Consider the following 21,053-nt stretch of genomic DNA (forward strand, 5'->3'; position numbering starts at 1 on the left):
GGGCAAGAAATGTTGAAGTAGTAACAGTTTAATTGAAAAATTGTATTACGGAATTTCGGGAAAACCGGGAATTTTTCAAGTTCCTAAACCAATTTGTTTTTTTTTGTCCTGACTAAGAGGAATGTTTTGACAGTGAAACGGTTGAATTGGGTTGAAAAATGTGAAAGGAGTCGTCGCACTAAAAAAGGTTGGAAGTAAGGTTAGAAAAAAAAAGAAGGAATTCCTGGAAATTTGTTGAATGTGGAAAAATGGTAGTTTGAATTTCCAGGATGAATTGAAAGTGTTGAAGGTGGAATGGTTTGAATCAGTTGAAAAATGTGGGAATTGGAGAAGTGTGAAAAATGGATAATTAATTTTGAATGGGGAAAATGTCCCTAAAAACTGAGAATCCTAGGAAATCCGGGATTTTTTTTTATAACTGTTAAAAAGATCCACACAAACAGGCTGAATATTTTGAAGTTGGACCGGTTTGAATCGGATAAAAAAATGTGGGAGTTGTGGAAATTTGAAAAAGTTTCCATTCTTTTCAATGGGAATTTCATAGAAATTTGGGAATTTTATTTTCAAATGCTACAAAAATGAGTTGGTATTGGAAATTTTCAAATTGGTCGAAAAATGTTAAAGTAGTAACATTTTAAATTTAGATATGGTGTTTTGGAATTCCTGGAATTTCAGGAAAACCGTGGAACTTTTTCCAGTTCAAAAAACAACTTTTGTTTTTTGTCCTGATTAAGAGGAATGTACGGCGGAACGGGTGAAGTGGGTTGAAAAATGTGGAAGGAGTAGTCGACAGAAAAAAAGGGTAAAAAAAAGGGTTTGAAAAAACGTGAATTCCTGGAATTTTTTGGAGCTGTATGATATGTGGGTGTTCCTCAGGTCAGTGTCCCCGGCACCCTAGCTTTCCCTTAAATAGTGTTAGGCTTTGCTCATATGAGTGTTTATGAGCTCCGAGAAGCAGCACAACTATCTAACTGTCAACTTTGCCGCCGGCCTAAATGTCACTTGACTTCTCGGAATGGAATCAAAACAGTGGTGACCTTTAAAAATCGGGCTGAGCTCCCTAATCCCTGGAATATTAAAATGCACGGTAGAGATTGACCGATACGACCGACACCTATTATTACGAGTCTAGGAGGCCGTTAACCGATTTTTGGAGCTGATATTCATTTGCATTATTTAAACATGAATATTACAAGCAGGCGAGTGAAATCTGCGTTTTTAAATATTCTTTTTAAAGTTAAAAGGGTAAAGTACCAATGATTGTCACACACACACTAGGTGTGATGAAATTAACCTCTGCATTTGACCCATCCACTTGTTCACCCCCTGGGAGGTGAGGGGAGCAGTGAGCAGTAGGAATCATTTTGGTGATTTAACCCCCAATTCCAACCCTTGGCGACAAAAAGTTACTTTGGCATTTTTTTTTTTACGAAAAAATTTGTTGAACTTGTCGTCGCCTCCGTGCCGCAAAGTCGACGGCTTTCTACTTTGCTGTTAATCATATTTGGATGATTACAATCCGAACATTGAGTTCAGAACCAGTTGTAGTTCTGGGGCCGTACTTATCAAGCTTCTTAGAATGACTCCTAAGAAGTCTGCTAAGAGATGACTTAAGAGTAAATAAATTCTTCGCTGAAAGCTGCACTTAAAAGTTAGTTATCAAGCGTCTTACTCACACTTTCAGCGAAGTGTAGGACTGAATCTTAAGTGTCACACTCAGAGCTGAATTACGACATTACTATGTGCCGTAAACGCAATTTTAGGTGACGTCATTTCTGTGTCCATAGAAATGACCAATCACGGAAAGGAATCAATGCGTTGTCTAAGAATAAAGAAATATCTTGGAAATATTGAAGTGGACAATGGGAGTGTATATTTTGACAATAAACTACAAAATAATACAAAACAAACTAGTCCCTGCCGGCACTCACGCTACCGCTCCCTCTCTTCTCTCGCCCACACACTCACTGACGTCACTCACCTCACGGCCACACACATACGCTACTGTCATAACATTTTCTTTCCAATTCATTAATTAGGCAACTAATGGGATCGAGAAAGTTTACGTTCACGCCGTGATCCCTGCAAGTAACCGCGCTGCTCTACTCCATGGCAACGCGGCGAAACAAAAAACTTTCAACTCGGGTACCCTCCCGTTCTGGCGTCCAGGGGCAGTCTGGGCGGAGATCTGGTAGCAACACTGCTGCCGGTCTCCAACCAAGAATACTGCAACTGAACGTTGAAGGGCTCACAGATGCCAAAACATCCGTCATCGAGCACATGGCCCACACCACCCAAGCCATGGTCATCCTCCTTCAGGAAACCCACCGCCCAACAGCGGACAAGCTAGCGATCACCAACTTCACGCTAGCTGGGTCAATCCTGAGCAAGAAGCATGGCCTTGCCACGTTTGTCCACAACGATCTGAGCTGGACCCTCGCCGATCGATCACCGGACAACTCCGAGATCGAGTGGCTGCGAGTGGACGTTGGCGACATCAAAATTGTCAACGTCTACAAACCACCACCCTCACAACTCACGCCAGTGTCACTGCCAGTGCTTGAACCACCGTGTGTATATGCTGGTGATTTCAACTGCCGGCATACACGGTGGGGATACAGTACCACCTCACCGAGCGGGGAAACTCTTTCTGACTGGGCAGAGCGCAACTCGCTCAACCTTCTCTACAACCCGAAGGGCCCAGCCAGCTTTCACTCCGCTCGGCATAACACTGACACGAACCCTGACCTGGCTTTCGTGAGTGTCGGTGTGGACACCCAGCTCCCCGACAGACGTGTTCTAGGAATGTTCCCCAGGTCGCAACACCGACCGTCGCTGATATCGGTGCCCGACCTCGTGACAACAGTTCCGAGCGGACCGATGAAGCGATGGAACTTCCGGAAGGCCAATTGGAAACTCTATCGCCTCCATACCAACAAGTCCACACGGTGTCTCCCACCACCAGACACACCCAACGTGGACGAGGCATACCAGGACTTCTGTAGGGCACTAACATCTGCGGCCAAAAAAGCCATCCCACGCGGCCGGCGTAAGAACTACAAACCATGCTGGGATGGCGAGTGCGAGACCCTCTACAGCGCCTTCCTCCGGGCTCCCTATGGCCCGGAGGCTAACAATTCAGCCACTGCCCTTCTTTCCACTCTTGGAAGGAAGAGGCACCAGCGCTGGAAAGAGGCAGTCCACTCCATCGACTTCTCGCACACTAGCCGTATCGCGTGGAGCACTTTGAACAACTTGACTGGTAGGTCTGAGCGCGCACCCCGAACATGCCCCGTTACCGCAAATGCTATTGCAGCACAGGTTGTGAAAAACGGGGCATATACCGGGATAAATCGAGATTTTTCCCGGGCGGTGCGCCAGGAAACTGCAGACCTCTGGAGGACAACAACATCTAGCGAGTGTAACATCTCCGGTGAGTTTTCACCGGAGGAGTTCACAGCTGCCCTCCAGTATACCAAACCAGGCAAGTCTGCTGGGCCTGACAACATCTGCCCAGAACTCGTGCTCCACGCTGCCCCTGCAATGAAGTCCTGGCTGAGAGTTTTCCTGTCTTCTTGCCTGCGCCAACTCCGGATCCCCAGGATTTGGAGAAGGGCCACTGTTGTCGCTATCCCCAAGCCGAACAAGCCAAAGGATGACGTAACGAGCTACAGACCAATCTCGTTGCTCTGCGTCCCCTTTAAAGTCCTCGAGCGCCTGATTCACGCCCGTGTCGAGCCCATCATAGACCCCCACCTCCCCCGGGAGCAGGCGGGTTTTCGACGTGGGAAGTCCACGGTGGATCAGGTCGCCCTCCTTACCCAGGACATCGAGGACTGCTTTGAGGCGAAAAAGAAGGCCGGTGCCGTCTTCATAGACCTGACTGCTGCCTATGACACAGTCTGGCACCGCGGCCTCACCTGCAAACTTCTCCGCCTGCTTCCAGACAGGCACATGGTCAAAATGATCATGGAGCTTGTCTGGAACCGCAGCTTTACTCTCACCACCAGTAACGGAGATAAAAGCAGGTTGCGGCGCCTGAAAAATGGCGTCCCCCAGGGATCTGTCCTGGCTCCCCTCCTGTATAACATCTATACATACGACCTGCCTGCCACAGTCTCACGGAGGTTCGCATACGCAGACGATCTCGCGCTGCTGCACTCCGACAGGGACTGGCAGGCCTTGGAGGGAACTCTAAGCCAGGACATGGAGACTTTAGTGGCTTACCTCCATAACTGGAGATTGAAGCTCAGCGAATCCAAGACGGTGACACAAGCTTTCCACCTATACAATTGGGAAGCGGATCGTGAGATCAGGTTCGAGGTGCGGAAGCCGGATGGGGCTTCCCTTACCCTATGCCGGCCTCGTCCTACACCTGAAGACCCTCGTCCTGACCCTAAATACCTTGGGGTCACCCTGGACAGGTCGCTCACTTTCCGTAAACACCTCTTGGCAACACGCAAGAAACTCAACACCCGCGTCTCACTGCTGAGACGGTTGGTCGGGTCCGGTTGGGGTGCCGGGGCAAGAACTCTGCGAACAGCAGCACTTGCCCTGGTCTACTCAACTGCTGAGTACTGCGCACCTGTCTGGGCGCGCAGTGCTCACTCTAAACAACTTGATGTCCCGATCAACGAAGCCTTGCGTGTTATCACTGGATGCCTGCGCCCCACCCCTGTGGAGCTACTGCCCATCTTAGCAGGCATCCAACCCGCTGAGCTTCGTCGCCAAGGTGCTGTAGCAACTCTGGCGGGCCGGGCAAACATGGATGAGAACCACCTGCTCCATGAAAGGCTCACACTCTCCTCAGAGCCAACGCCCCGCCTCCCCTCCAGAAACCCACTGGTACCAGCCGCCCTGAAGCTCCTGCAGCAATGCAGTGACAACAACATCAGGGCGGCTCACTGGGCGAATCACAAATGGAGCACGGACCTGGAGCATACCATCTCCTCCAGACTCCGTGACTTCATACCTGACACCGGCTCAATACCAGGCCTCTCACTACCACGAGTGGCCTGGGTGAGGCTTAACCGCCTCCGAACTGGTGTCGGTCGCTTTCGCTCAAACATGTTCCAGTGGGGCTTAGCACCTAACGCGACGTGTGAGTGTGGCGCGGAGGAGCAGACTGCCGACCACGTGATCCTGCGTTGCCCGATTTATCGTGCTCCTAATGGTTTGCGTGGCCTGGCGGACCTGGATGACTGCTCGGTGACCTGGCTCACTTCTGTGTGTCCTGACATATGAACGGGAGGGCCCCCCGGGCCTGGGGTGGTAAAAGGCATAGACCCTCGGCCTCAGGTCCGGGTGCCGGAAAACAGCTGCCCATACGATGAAGAGGCAACTAATTTGAAACTGGTGTGGGTGGCTCTATATATACTAGCCCACTGCAGACACATGCAGAAATCAACATGGAATCGAAAAGTATTAAATCTGTGACAAAAATAATATCCGCTCTGTCTAAACGATACCGTTTGATCAGCTGCTCGTCATCAAAAAAAACAAAAACATTGTTCCGTTCCCTGAACGTTCGCGCACGTCTCTCTCGCCTCAGTGTCATCCCCTGCTGGCAACTCCTAACCACTTAAGACACCTCTGAAGGTCTCTTAAATATCGTGGAGAGTAGGAGTGATTCTTAGACTTAAGAACGTTGATAAAAAGCTTTTATTCTTAAGTTTGAGAGTAGGACTAAATTTCGCAAATTCTCAGGACTTAAGTGTAAAATGGCACTCTAAGAAGCTTGATAAGTACGGTCCCTGGAGTATTTATTAGTAGCTAGCAAGAAGGTATATTTTTGATGTAACGGATGTAAACATAGGTCACTACACTGGAAGTATATTACCCCAGGGGGCGTGGCTACAGGATAGAGTTGCTAAATGGGAAATGTTTTCTGAGTTCTTTGCATGCGTGTTATAGAATTTTACATTACAATAATAATAATTTAGTTTCCTCTTTTTTTTTTTTTCCTCAAAAGGGTGCTTACATGCCTGCATATTTCTTTTTTATTGTGTTTTAGGAAACGTCAGACCAGTAGTGACAATGTTTTATGTGGCGCTAATGTTGTTAATTTAGCAGCAAACATCAGGGAAATTCACAAACACCTTGTTTATGTGCGTTTAAGACAATGCTTCTCAAATAAGCAGGGGGGACTTCCAGTATTAGCAACTTTTTTCATTCTTGAATGATACACAAGCCTCCAGCTAGGTGGCAGCACTGCTCCAACTAATCAACAGGCTCAACCAGGAAATATTACACTTAGACTTCCTTTTTATTGTCATTCAAATTTGAACTTTACAGTACAGATAAGAACAAAATTTTGTTGCATTAGCTCATGGTAGTGCAGGATAAAAAAGCAATAAGGTGCAGATATAAATAAGTAAATAGGTTACTGTACAGATAAATATATTGCACTTTTTCATATGCATCCACATTTATGGATGTATGTTATATTGTTTTTTTATTCCAGCGAGTTAATCCATTTTGGGGGGAGTTGAGGAGATAATTATGATGCGTTCAAGAGTCTTACGGCCTGAGGGAAGAACGTAAGACTCTTGAACGCATCATAATAATAATGATATAATAATAAATATGACCAAGTATATTGGTTTCCCCCTCTATTGGTTGTGCTAAAACATGCATGATATACAGATACATCACTTGAAGTTTTACAATCATTAGATCAGTACCTCTTGCATAGTGGGGCGGGCAAGGGGAGCGTGACAAAAAAATAAAAAATAATACACAAGCATCTTAGGAGTTGGTACAAGCAACTCAGAGTAGTTTGTACAAATAAATTAAATATCAGGTTCTAAATCGTATTTCAATTTAGGGTGGGGCGTGGAAAAAAATTACGTCCCCGACGGGGGGTACGCCCAAAAATTATTGAGAAGCACTGGTCGGAGAGGAGTTAGTTAGAAGGGATGAAAAGCGGACGTGACGTCAGCTCGTAGAGGACGTTAAAAGCAGTGTATTCAATTTTTATTTAAATTGTATTTGAGATGCCATTGATATTTTTTTAATTTTTATTATTATTATTTGAAACTCGATTTTGCATGTCACTATAAAGTTATATTAGTAGGGATGATTCTCGAAACCGGTTTTCCCGGTTGTTCGATAAGAAAAGAACCGAGTCCTCGGACTCGAATCCCTTTTTGAGAACCGGTACCCGTTATCGAGACCACTATAGTAAAGAAAAAGAGTTGGTTCTTTATTCGAATCCCTGGGAACGAATCCCGTCCCGCCCAGAAATGCCCCGTGGGACATCACAAGAAATGACGTCACGTAGCTCAGTCATTAGGCGCAGATAGCGAAAACAGGAAAAAAATGGACGGGAAAAAGCGCTCCAAGGTGTAATAAAGTTCAAAACAAAAAGGTATAATCCAATGAATAACTTTACTGAGAGATTTGAGCAGGGTACAAAGATGAACACTTTTACGACCAACCGGAAACATAGCAACCAGGCTAGCAACGCACCTCCTTTACGGCAGCTGTCACAACGTTCTTAAAGCAACCGCAGCACATACATATATATACAACATACATCTCCCTTTTTTAACTTTTGTTTTTCTTTCCTTGTAAACGTTACAAAATCACACTGTATATGTGTTGTCTGTCTAATTATAAATAATGCAGACGAGGCGTGTTGGCTGACTTCTTGACGTTTACTTTCACAGCGTGCTCATAACCTCATTCTTAGCTGCCGGGTGACGATATGCAACAACACTTTTCGGGGGTACCGCGCATGCTCGTCACTCCCGTTGCATGCTGGGTAGTGTAGTTGTTATATTCCCTAGCTCATTATAAGGAAATAATGTTTAATTTTTTAATAATTTTTTAGCATTGTATCCACATTTGCAAAGAACTTTTCTCTTCATATAATTTTCTTTCAATAAAGAAACAAAGTGCAAAAATGTCAAAGCATCATAACAAACAGTTATGTCAAATAGCAGCAGAAGTGCACTTTTTGGAGAGCTGTATTATTTTCAGTTTTGTGCCCAAGGGACTGATTTTATTTAACACTATATTATTATTTATACACCTATAGTGATCACAGAGACAGCTTGTTTTTGTGTTACTGTATATATTTGTTTTTCTGAAAAATCCCACTTAATATACTTTGGGTAACAACAGTCAATATTTTTTTTTTTTTTTTTAGGGGGGTAACAGTCAATATTTATTTATTTATTAGATTAAATTGTTTTCTTATATAATAAAAGTGAGCTTTTGTTAAACCAAATATTGTGGGTTTTTTTCCATATACAACAACCTATCTGGACTCCATAAGAGAATCGATAAGGAATCGGTTCGATAAGAGGATTCGGTAATAGGCTCGAACTCGATAATTTCTTATCAAACATCATCCCTATATATAAGCCTTGCTTGTTCAATCAATATTCAATGCAAAACTTGTTTGGGTCCCTATCAAAAAGGTTCATTTGTTCAACCTTGGCCCGCGGCTTTGTTCAGTTATAAATGTTGGCCCACTCTGTATTTGAGTTTGACACCCCTGATCTACAATGTAAATAGTCATGAAAATAAAGAAAACACATTGAATGAGGAGAAGGTGTGTCCAAACTTTTGGCCTGTACTGTACGTTAAAATGCCAAATATCGGCCTGGCCAATCATCTAACGTACAGGCAGTCATCATGTGTTCATGTGTTCCTCTGTAGCGATGATGCCCACTTCAAGACCAACCCAAAGATTCCAGGCATCGATCTCAACTCTGTCAGGACGCTATTTGAGGAGCTCAGCCAGCCGGCCTTTTCCGGACTCCTGGAGCAGGTGTTTACAATCTTTTTTTTGGTTTTAATTCACTGTCACCCCAATATCCTCTTTCCACAATGACATATTGTACAAGAGGGCAAAACCAATAGGATCATGTCATCCACATCATGATTTAGTGTTCTGGAGCGCCGCAACTCTGCAGGACAAACTGAATCATAAGCTCAAACTTTACCACGCTAATGCTCGCTTTCATGTCCCCCCCCTCGTCCAACGTGATTTCAAAGCCAGGCCTGGACACAATCCGACCACTAAAAGTCTCCCTAAAAGTGACTCGAACGGTATATTTCGCCTGTTGCTGGGATGACGCGAGAGTTATGGAATTTAAAAACAAACCGTAAATGTCACAGCAAATCATGCCGGTGAACGTCTACGGTCAATGTTTTTATCAACTTTTTACACAGTCACTGCAACTCTGCACATTCAGAAGATAATATAAGCCATATGCTGTATAGCAGGGGTCACCAACGTGGTGCCCGCGGGCACCAGGTAGCCCGTAAGGACCAGATGAGTAGCCCGCGGGCCTGTTCTAAAAATAGCTCAAATAGCAGCACTTACCAGTGAGCTGCCTCTATTTTTTTAATTTTATTTATTTACTAGCAAGCTGGTCTCGCTTTGCTCGACATTTTTAATTCTAAGAGAGACAAAACTCAAATAGAATTTGAAAATCCACGAAAATATTTTAAAGACTTGGTCTTCACTTGTTTAAATAAATTCATACATTTTTTTACTTTGCTTCTTATAACTTTCAGAAAGACAATTTTAGAGAAAAAATACAACCTTAAAAATGATTTTAGGATTTTTAAACACATATACATTTTTACCTTTTAAATTCCTTCCTCTTCTTTCCTGACAATTTAAATCAATGTTCAAGTAAATTTATTTTTTTCGTGTAAAGAATAATAAATACATTTTAATTTAATTCTTCATTTTAGCTTCTGTTTTTTCGACGAAGAATATTGGTCAAATATTTCTTCAAACTTATTATGATTAAAATTCAAAAAAATTATTCTGGCAAATCTAGAAGATCTGTAGAATCAAATTTAAATCTTATTTCAAAGTCTTTTGAATTTCTTTTAAAATTTTTGTTCTGGAAAATCTAGAAGAAATAATGATTTGTCTTATTTAGAAATATAGCTTGGTCCAATTTGTTATATATTCTAACAAAGTGCAGATTGGATTTTAACCTATTTAAAACATGTCATCCAAATTCAAAAATTAATCTTAATCAGGAAAAATTACTAATGATGTTCCATAAATTATTTTTTTCATTTTTTCAAAAAGATTCAAATTAGCTAGTTTTTCTCTTCTTTTTTTCGGTTGAATTTTGAATTTTAAAGAGTCGAAATTGAAGATAAACTATGTTTCAAAATTTTATTGTCATTTTTTTCGTGTTTTCTCCTCTTTTAAACCGTTCAATTAAGTGTAAATATCATTAATTATTAATAACATCATAGAGTTAAAGGTAAATTGAGCAAATTGGCTATTTCTGGCAGTTTATTTAAGTGTGTATCAAACTGGTAGCCCTTCGCATTAATCACTACCCAAGAAGTAGCTCTTGCTTTCAAAAAGGTTGGTGACCCCTGCTGTATAGTGTCAACATTTGCACTTGAAAGTAAAAGACTTTCCACAAAATGAAGGGAAAATAAAGGAAATTCTGTTTTTTTTGCACCCTTTTTTTTTCATTAAATCAAAATACAAAACGGCGCCGAGAAAAAGGTAAAGTACAAAATATAGTTGACAGGTATGCAGACAACAGCGTCTCACATTCAAGGGTAACTTAGCATTTTTAGACAATATATATTTATTTATCTCATGATTAGGCCACCAAGAGTTTCGAGAGTCTGCTGATCCCGCAGCTGCCGAGCTCCCCTCCCGACGTGGAAGCCATGAGGATCTACCTCATCTTGTCCGAGTACCCGGCTCTGCAGGACTCCAAGTACTACATCCGCCTCACCATCCCTCTGGCCATGGCCATCCTACGGCTAGACACCAACCCCGGCAAAGTATTGGGTATCAACATGCCACGAGCGAGCGCACGCGCCACGTAGCGTCAGGTTGTTTCTGGGCCCAGCTCGGCAAGGAAAATGTTCTGCTCTTGCAGATAACTGGTGGTGCTTCGTGGATGGCGGCGTGTTCGAGAGGATGGTGGATATGTACAAGAGCATCGTCGTGTTCATGCTGGCCATTGGCAAGATGTGCCTTGTACCTTTGTTCTACGACAGCTACTTTCTCGCCACCCTAAGGCTGCTGGAGAAACTCCACAAGGTATTCACAACAGGGCACAGAGAAGAGGGAGAATTAGAGATGTCCGATAATGGCCTTTTTGCCGATATGCCGATATTGTCCAACTCTTAATTACCGATTCCGATATCAACCGATACCGATGTATACAGTTGTGGAATTAACTCATTATTATGGCTAATTTTGTTGTGATGCCCCGCTGGATGCATTAAACAATGTAACAAGGTTTTCCAAAATAAATCAACTCAAGTAATGGAAAAAAATTAGAGATGCCGATATCGGACATCTCTAATTTTAAATGCTTTAAAATTCTCTAATTTTAAATGCTTTAAAATGTAATACCGGAAATTATCGGTATCGTTTTTTTTTATTATCGGTATCGTTTTTTATTAATTTTTTTTAATTTTTATTAAATCCACATAAAAAACACAAGATACACTTACAATTAGTGCACCAACCCAAAAAACCTCCCTCCCCCATCTACACTCATTCACACAAAAGGGTTGTTTCTTTCTGTTATTAATATTCTGCTTCCTACATTATATATCAATATATATCAATACAGTCTGCAAGGGATACAGTCCGTAAGCACACATGATTGTGCGTGCTGCTGCTCCACTAATAGTACTAACCTTTAACACTTCATTTTACTCATTTTCATTCATTACTAGTTTCTATGTAACTGTTTTTATATTGTTTTACTTTATTTTTTTATTCAAGAAAATGTTTTTAATTTATTATTCAAGAATTTTTTTTTAATTTATTTATCTTATTTTATTATATTATTTTTTTTAAAAAAAGGACCTTATCTTCACCATACCTGGTTGTCCAAATTAGGCATAATAATGTGTTAATTCCACAACTGTATATATCGGTATCAGGTGATATCGGTATCGGTAATTTAGAGTTGGAAAATATAAAGTGCATTTTTTTTTACATGCCTCAAAACAGCAGCTTGGAATTTGGGACATGCTCTCCCTGAGAGAGCATGAGGAGGTTGAGGTGGGCGGGGTTGGGGGGGCGCGGGGGGTGTATATTGTAGCGTCCCGGAAGAGTTCGTGCTGCAAGGGGTTCTGGGTAATTGTTCTGTTGTGTTTCGGTGTGGATGTTCTCCCCAAATGTGTTTGTCATTCTTGTTTGGTGTGGGTTCACAGTGTGGCGCATATTTGTAACAGTGTTAAAGTTGTTTATACGGCCACCCTCAGTGTGATCTGTATGGCTGTTGACCAAGTATGCATTGCATTCACTTGTGTGTGTGAAAAGCCGTAGATATTATGTGATTGGGCCGGCACGCAAAGGCAGTGCCTTTAATGCACGTCTCCAAAATTGTTGTCTGGGTGGAAATCGGGAGAAATTCGGGAGAATGGTTGCCCCGGGAGATTTTCGGGAGGAGCACGGAAAATCGGGAGGGTTGGCAAGTATGACTGGGAGACGCAACTGCTCTGTACTTCTCCCTACTAATATCGGCCTGCCGATATTATCGGCCGATAAATACTTTAAAATGTAATATCGGAAATTATCGGTATCGGTTTTAAGAAGTAAAATTAATGACTTTTTAAAACGCCGCTGTACGGAGCAGTACATATCCGGTAAAACACGGACGTAGGGCACACTTGCCAACCCTCCCGAGAGACTCCCGAATTTCAGTGCCCCTCCCGAAAATCTCCCCGGGGCAAACCATTCTCCCGATTTCCACCCGGACAACAATATTGGGGGCGTGCCCTAAAGGCACTGCCTTTAGCGTCCTCTACAACCTGTCGTCACGTCCGCTTTTCCTCCATACAAACAGCGCGCCGGCCCAGTCACATAATATATGCGGCTTTTACACACACGCAAGGCATACTTGATCAACAGCCATACAGGTCACACTGAGGGTAGCCATATAAACAACTTTAATACTGTTACAAATATGCGCCACACTGTGAGCCCACACCGAACAAGAATGACAAGCACATTTCAGGAGAACATCCGCACCGTAACACAACATAAACACAACAGAACAAATACCCAGAACCCCTTGCAGCACTAACTCTTCCGGGACGCCACAATATACACCCCACGCTACCACCAAACACCCCCTCCCACCCATCTCCCGAATTCGGAGGTCTCAAAGTTGGCAAGTATGCTCTAGTATACTCTGGACTGAAGCTGTGTGCCTTCATTGTTTTTGTAGCTGTTGTTTTGAGGCATGTTTAAAAAAATAAAAATAATAATGCACCTTGTGAAAGTCAAAGTATAGTATTTCCCATAGTTGTAGTGGGTATTAGGATCATCTCAGGGAGAGCATGTCCCACATTCCAAGCTGCTGTTTTGAGGCATGTTATAAAAAATAATGCACTTTGTGACTTCAATAATAAATATGGCAGTGCCATGTTGGCATTTTTTTCCATAACTGGAGTTGAAGTTGTTCTCTCATTTTGGAAAACCTTGTTTTCGATTGATTGATTGAAACTTGTATTAGTAGATTGCACAGTACAGTACATATTCCGTACAATTGACCACTAAATGGTAACACCCCAATAAGTTTTTCAATTAATTCATGGTAAAGTTACATTGTTTAATGCATCCAGCGGGGCATCACAACTAGAGATGTCCGATAATATCGGTCTGCCGATATTATCGGCCGATAAATGCGTTAAAATGTAATATCGGAAATGATCGGTATCGGTTTTTTTATTATCAGTATCGTTTTTTTTAATTAAATCCACATAAAAAACACAAGATACACTTACAATTAGTGCACCAACCCAAAAAACCTCCCTCCCCCATTTACACTCATTCACACAAAAGGGTTGTTTCTTTCTGTTATTAATATTCTGCTTCCTACATTATATATCAATATATATCAATACAGTCTGCAAGGGATACAGTCCGTAAGCACACATGATTGTGCGTGCTGCTGGTCCACTAATAATACTAACCTTTAACAGTTAATTTTACAAATTTTCATTAATTACTAGTTTCTATGTAACTGTTTTTATATTGTTATACTTTCTTTTTTATTCAAGAAATTTTTTTTAATTCATTTTTTAGAAAAGTACCTTATCTTCACCATACCTGGTTGTCCAAATTAGACATAATAATGTGTTAATTCCACGACTGCATATATCGGTTGATATCGGTATCGGTTGATATCGGTATCGGTAATTAAAGAGTTGGACAATATCGGCATATCGGATATCGGCAAAAAGCCATTATCGGACATCCCTAATCACAACAAAATTAGGAATAATAATGTGTTAATTCCACGACTGTATATATCGGTATCGGTTGATATCGGAATCGGTAATTAAGAGTTGGACAATATCGGAAATCGGCAAAAAAGCCATTATCGGACATCTCTAATCATAAGATGTTCTGTTAAAATGAGCCAATAATGACATTTGGTGTGGCCCCCTTTATTGTGAAAAGCGTCAAAATACAATTTGTACCGGTACCTAAATACTGGTTTTAGGACAACACTTGTGCACACTGACAAAAATCGGACAAAAAAAATCTACTATAAAGTCTCCTATGGTTACCGGTTGTGTGTAGGACACAAACAAATACACAACGGGGTCTCCAATCCGCACACTGGGATGTGTGGCTGTCAGAAACCTCCTGATGTTTTTTTTTTGTTAACTACACAAGAAGGCAGTAGCTGTATTTGCGGTATCACGAGTGGTCTGTATACAGGCTGCCCCTTTTATAAGACTTCAACATGGTTGGGAATTCCTTTGACACATGTTCTGGGCTGCGCATCACCAGGTGAACCAGAAGGCCAATCATGTGGAGTACAGCCGCTTCTACATCCACGACGTCAACAACCTGGTCGACATGGAGGAGGACTACCTCAAGTGGTTTCTAAACAAGGCTGAAAAGGTCAGTTTATGTACTCTTCGAAATGGTCATTAATTGTATAACCATTTATCACTGTTTTGCAGGAACTGGGATCGTCTTCTTCCAATTCTCAAGTAGGTAACAGTCCAGTTTCGATGCAAACAGGCTGCACTTTATCTGGTTTATTATAAGGTTATGTTAAGCAGAGGCTGTTTCTCTACCCAGCAGATAGACTTCCCCTCAGTGAGCCTTTGTTCCTACCCGTTCATTTTGAATGCACAAGCCAAGACAACTATGCTGCAAACAGACGCCGAGCTGCAAATGCAGGTGACTTTCCATACTTCCTCTAATATTGCTGGAAATAATACATTTAAATTAATGCTGCTGTTAGTCTTATTTTATTCTTTATTTTCCCATTTTTTATTTGATTTAATGTTAGTCTTACTTTATTATTTCTTCCCCTTTTTAAAAAAAATTGTATTCAATTTTTTTAAAAATCATTTTTAAATATTTAACAATTTAAAAAAATATATATATTTTTATCATATTTCGCAATAATACAAATAAAAATAATATACAAGTCATTATGATTAGTATTATTATAATAATTTGGGAAGTTTCCGATCAGGGTTATGTTGCCAATTCTGATACGATAGATCGGCCGCTATCGATACCAAGCACACGTAATAACTGCATTTTTCTATTTATGGTGAGTGCTATTGACAGTTTAACAATATCAAAAGAATATTTAAAATTCTTTATTCTCTTCCTCTGTGTGTAACATGTTCAGCGTTGTCCTCCAGTGATAATGGTACGTGATAATTCAGTTTAATTGCCGTAATGGAGGTGATTATTTTTTAGCTTAGGAGGAGCGGCTCCACACTGTATGGAGACACAATTAGCTGCTAGTCGCTTGTCAGCTGGGGGACTAAAATAAATACAGAGGGGGATCAGTATGGAGGTTTATTTGTGTCTTAATTACGAAAGCTTCTTTTTGACACTGAATTTATGTAACTGAATTTTTTCTGCTTTAATTTTGTGAACGGATTTTAAAAAAAAATTTTTTACTTAAAATTATGCTGACAATTTCTTTGAATAAACATTTGTGAGCAACATGTGTTTAAAAATTCAGTGTGTAAGAATTCAGTTTAAAAAAAGTTTATAAAAATTCCATTTAAAAAATTGTGTGTAAATTTCAGTTTAAAAAAATTCAGTGTATACAAATTTTCTGTAAAAAAAAAACAACTAAAAATTCAGTGTAAAAGAATCAGATTATGAAATTCAGTGTATGGAAATTCTGTGTAAAACAATCGGTGTATACAAATTAATTCTACAAAAATACATTGTGTATAAAATTATATTGTAAAAAAACTGTACAAAGATTCAGTGTAAAATAATTCAGTACAAAAGTATTTGTTGCATCTAAACTCAAGACTCACTTCAGGTAAATTAAGAATACTGTAATTTTAACAAACTGAATATTTAAACAAACACATTTTGCTCATATATTTTTATTAAAAAAAATAATTCTAGCATAATTTGATGTCAAAAAATTAAATTCACAAAATTCAGTGTAAAAAATTCAGTGTGTAAATATTCAGTGTAAACAAATGTGTGTATAAAAATTCAGTGTAGGAAAATTCAGTGCAAAAATAATTGTTGCTTCTAGACTCAAGACTCACTTCAGGTAAGTTAAGAATACTGTAATTTTAACAAACTGAATGTTTAAACAAACACATTTTGCTCGCATATTTTTATTTAAAAAAAGAATTCTAGCATAATTTGATGTCAAAAAATTTAATTCACAAAATTCAGTGTTCAAATATACAGTGTAAAAAATCTGTTAAAAAAATTCAGTGTGTAAAAATTCAGTGCAAAAAAATGTGTATAAAAATTCAGTGTAAGAAAATTCAGTGCAGAAATATTTCTTGTTTCAAAAGTCAAGACTCACTTCAGGGACATTAATAATACTGTAATTTTAACAAATAAATTTTTTTTTGCTCACATATTTTAATTCAAACACATTTTCAGCATAATTTGATGTAAAAAAAATAAATTCACAAAATTCAGTGTGTAAATATTCAGTGTAAAGAATCTGTTAAAAAAAATTCAGTGTGTAAAAATTCAGTGCAAACAAATGTGTATAAAAATTCAGTGTAAGAAAATTCAGTGCAAAAATAATTGTTGCTTCTAGACTCAAGACTCACTTCAGGTAAGTTAAGAATACTGTAATTTTAACAAACTGAATGTTTAAACAAACACATTTTGCTCGCATATTTTTATTTAAAAAAATAATTCTAGCATAATTTGATGTCAAAAAATTAAATTCACAAAATTCAGTGTTTAAATATTCAGTATAAAAAATCTGTTAAAAAAATTCAGTGTGTAAAAATTCAGTGCAAAAAAATGTGTATAAAAATTCAGTGTAAGAAAATTCAGTGCAGAAATATTTCTTGTTTCAAAAGTCAAGACTCACTTCAGGGACATTAATAATACTGTAATTTTAACAAATTAATTTTTTTTTTGCTCACATATTTTAATTCAAACACATTTTCAGCATAATTTGATGTAAAAAAAATAAATTCACAAAATTCAGTGTGTAAATATTCAGTGTAAAAAATCTGTTAAAAAAATTCAGTGTGTAAAATTTCAGTGCAAACAAATGTGTGTATAAAAATTCAGTGTAAGAAAATTCAGTGCAAAAATAATTGTTGCTTCTAGACTCAAGACTCACTTCAGGTAAATTAAGAATACTGTAATTTTAACAAACTGAATATTTAAACAAACATTTTGCTCATATATTTTTATTTAAAAAAAGAATTCTAGCATAATTTGATGTCAAAAAATTAAATTCACAAAATTCAGTGTTTAAATATTCAGTGTAAAAAATCTTTAAAAAAAATTCAGTGTGTAAAAATTCAGTGCAAAAAAATGTGTATAAAAATTCAGTGCAGAAATATTTGTTTCAAAAGTCAAGACTCACTTCAGGGACATTAATAATACTGTAATTTTAACAAATGAATTTTTTTTTTGCTCACATATTTTAATTCAAACACATTTTCAGCATAATTTGATGTAAAAAAAATAAATTCACAAAATTCAGTGTGTAAGTATTCAGTGTAAAAAATCTGTTAAAAAAATTCAGTGTGTAAAAATTCAGTGCAAACAAATGTGTGTATACAAATTCAGTGTAAGAATATTCAGTGCAAAAATAATTGTTGCTTCTAGACTCAAGACTCACTTCAGGTAAGTTAAGAATACTGTAATTTTAACAAACTGAATGTTTAAACAAACACATTTTGCTCATATATTTTTATTTAAAAAAAGAATTCTAGCATAATTTGATGTCAAAAAATTAAATTCACAAAATTCCGTGTTTAAATATTCAGTGTAAAAAATCTGTTAAAAAAATTCAATGTAAGAAAATTCCGTGCAGAAATATTTCTTGTTTCAAAAGTCAAGACTCACTTCAGGGACATTAATAATACTGTAATTTTAACAAATACATTTTTTTTTGCTCACATATTTTAATTCAAACACATTTTCAGCATAATTTGATGTAAAAAAAAAAAATCAGTTCACAAAGTTCAAACGCAAACCATTGTATTTCATGAATTGAGTGTTTAAAAAATACTTTGAGCGACACAAATTAACCTTCAAAGATCGGCCTTTGTGATCGACAATAAAATCCATTAATCCGCAATAGCAATCACATACTTTTTCTCGAAAATCGGCCAATAATAATACTACTAATAATAATAATACTAGCAAAGTAATACTAAAATCCATATTGCCCGTCAGATTTCAAAGATGCCATTTTACTGCTTCTGGCCACTAGGGGGAATATTTACATGGTGTTTGGGGCATTGCTATTATATGCTGTGATATGCATCGTACGCACAATTCAATAAACTTAAATTGCTTTTCAAGATGGCAGTAAGCAACGCCAACATCCACAACGTCTTGAGGGTGCTCACGCTGGAGCCCCAGCCATTCAGGAACCTGTACCTGGTGCTGCATGTGCGCAGGGAGCATCTGGTCAGCGACACGCTGCGGGAGCTCACCATGTATTTTGATGTGGACTTCAAGAAGCCGCTCAAGGTGAGAGTCGGAAAATGTATTTCCGAAACTGGAATAATAATAATTGGCCCTTAGGTGACGTTTGACGGTGAGGAGGCTGTGGACGCGGGCGGCGTGACCAAAGAGTTTTTCCTGCTCCTGCTGAAGGAGCTGCTGGATCCTGTTTACGGAATGTTCACGCAGTATTCAGAGTCCAACCTGCTGTGGTTCTCGGATAAAGTAAGTCCATACAATTAGAGATGTCCGATAATATCGGACTGCCGATGTTATCGGCCGATAAATGCTTTAAAATGTAATATCGGAAATTATCGGTATCGGTTTCAAAAAGTAATATTTATGACTTTTTAAAACGCCGCTGTACGGAGTGGTACACGGACGTAGGGAGAAGTACAGAGCAGTTGCGTCTCCCAGTCATACTTGCCAACCCTCCCCATTTTCCCGGGAGACTCCCCAATTTCAGTGCCCCTCCCGAAAATCACCCGGGGCAACCATTCTTCTGAATTTCTCCCGATTTCCACCCAGACTGCCTTAAAGGCACTGCCTTTGCGTGCCGGCCCAATCACATAATATCTACGACTTTTCACACACACAAGTGAATGCAAGGCATACTTGGTCAACAGCCATACAGGTCACACTGAGGGCGGACGTATAAACAACTTTAACACTGTTACAAATATGTTATTGAACCCACCCCAAACAAGAATGACAAACACATTTGGGGAGAACATCCGCACCGTAACACAACATAAACACAACAGAACAAATACCCGGAACCCCTTGCAGCACTAACTCTTCCGGGACGCTACCATATACACCCCCTGCTACCCCCCCACCTGAACCCTGCCCACCTCAATCTCTTCATGCTCTCTCAGGGAGAGCATGTCCCAAATTCCACGCTGCTGTTTTGAGGCATGTTAAAAAAAGTAATGCACTTTGTGACTTCAATAATAAATATGGCAGTGCCATGTTGGCATTTTTTTCCCATAACTTGAGTTGATTTATTTTGGAAAACCTTGTTACATTGTTTAATGCATCCAGCGGGGCATCACAACAAAATTAGCCATAATAATGTGTTAATTCCACCACTGTATATATCGGTATCGGTTGATATCGGAATCGGTAATTAAGAGTTGGACAATATCGGATATCGGCAAAAAAGCCATTATCGGACATCTCTACATACAATATTACATTTACGTACATTATTGTTACAAACCATACTTTCAGGCAGAGTTGTGCGGTATACCGGTACTAGTATAGTGTCACGGTACCAATGAATCTAAAACAGTACTATACTCTGTTTGGAAAGTACCGGTTCCCGTGCAGACGGCGCTTCGTCGCGTCGTGACGTTGCTGGTTTTACGAGCAGAGGAGCATGTTCGGCAGCGCACAATCACGGAGTACTTACAAGCGGACACAGCGTGTAGACAGAAAAGGGAGAACGGACGCATTTTGACCTAAAAAGTAAAGATAAAGGTGAAGTTAACACTGAAACGCCCTCAGGAAGAGGTGCTTTAAAACATGGCTAGCTAGCTAGCGGCGAACAGTGTTTTAGCTACTTCTAAATCACTAATCCTCGCCTCCATAGCGACAAATAAAGTGAGTTTCTTACAAGTACCATTATCACTGCAGGATGAGGAATAGCTAAACATGCTTAACTACACACCGTAGGAGGATACAATAGCTCACCGGCGTCACCGCTAACGAAAGCTATGGATGGAGCTACACCTGACATCTACTGTAATGATACCAAGTACAGTAGCGTATCTAGTCGATACGACTATGATTACATCAATGTTTTTTATCATCAGAAAATCTTTTTTCCATCCATCCATCCATCCATTTTCTACCGCTTGTCCTTTTTTGGGGTCGCGGGGGGGGGGGGGGGGGGGCCTATCTCAGCTGCATTCGGGCGGAAGGCGGGGTACACCCTGGACAAGTCGCCACCTCATCGCAGCGCCAACACAGATAGACAGACAACATTCACACACTAGGGCAGACCTGGGCATTCTGCGGCCCGCGGGCCACATCCGGCCCTTTGTGCGTCCCTGTCCGGCCCGCGTGAGGCTAATTATGAATTACAAAATCAATTTAAAAAAGTATCTATGTCGAGTGTGCAATACAGCTGCTT

The 21,053-nt window shown here is 39.9% G+C and overlaps 2 protein-coding genes across 5 annotated transcripts in view; one reads left to right on the plus strand and one right to left on the minus strand.

The window, feature by feature from the left end:
• Positions 1 to 21,053, minus strand: part of ppm1kb (protein phosphatase, Mg2+/Mn2+ dependent 1Kb) — a 95,664-nt gene that overhangs the window by 53,287 nt on the left and 21,324 nt on the right. The window lies entirely within an intron of this gene.
• Positions 1 to 21,053, plus strand: part of herc3 (HECT and RLD domain containing E3 ubiquitin protein ligase 3) — a 60,947-nt gene that overhangs the window by 21,567 nt on the left and 18,327 nt on the right. For 3 of the 4 annotated variants that reach the window (XM_062032831.1, XM_062032834.1, XM_062032832.1), the window contains 8 exons: positions 8,668 to 8,779; positions 10,603 to 10,792; positions 10,884 to 11,047; positions 14,771 to 14,884; positions 14,947 to 14,976; positions 15,068 to 15,169; positions 18,773 to 18,943; positions 18,998 to 19,141. In XM_062032831.1, the coding sequence (XP_061888815.1) occupies positions 8,668 to 8,779; positions 10,603 to 10,792; positions 10,884 to 11,047; positions 14,771 to 14,884; positions 14,947 to 14,976; positions 15,068 to 15,169; positions 18,773 to 18,943; positions 18,998 to 19,141 (1,027 nt within the window). The remainder of the gene's footprint in view (positions 1 to 8,667; positions 8,780 to 10,602; positions 10,793 to 10,883; positions 11,048 to 14,770; positions 14,885 to 14,946; positions 14,977 to 15,067; positions 15,170 to 18,772; positions 18,944 to 18,997; positions 19,142 to 21,053) is intronic. The other variant, XM_062032833.1, reaches the window with a different exon arrangement.

Source organism: Entelurus aequoreus, linkage group LG22 (genome assembly GCF_033978785.1).
Source record: "Entelurus aequoreus isolate RoL-2023_Sb linkage group LG22, RoL_Eaeq_v1.1, whole genome shotgun sequence".
NCBI classification, from domain to species: Eukaryota; Metazoa; Chordata; class Actinopteri; order Syngnathiformes; family Syngnathidae; genus Entelurus; species Entelurus aequoreus.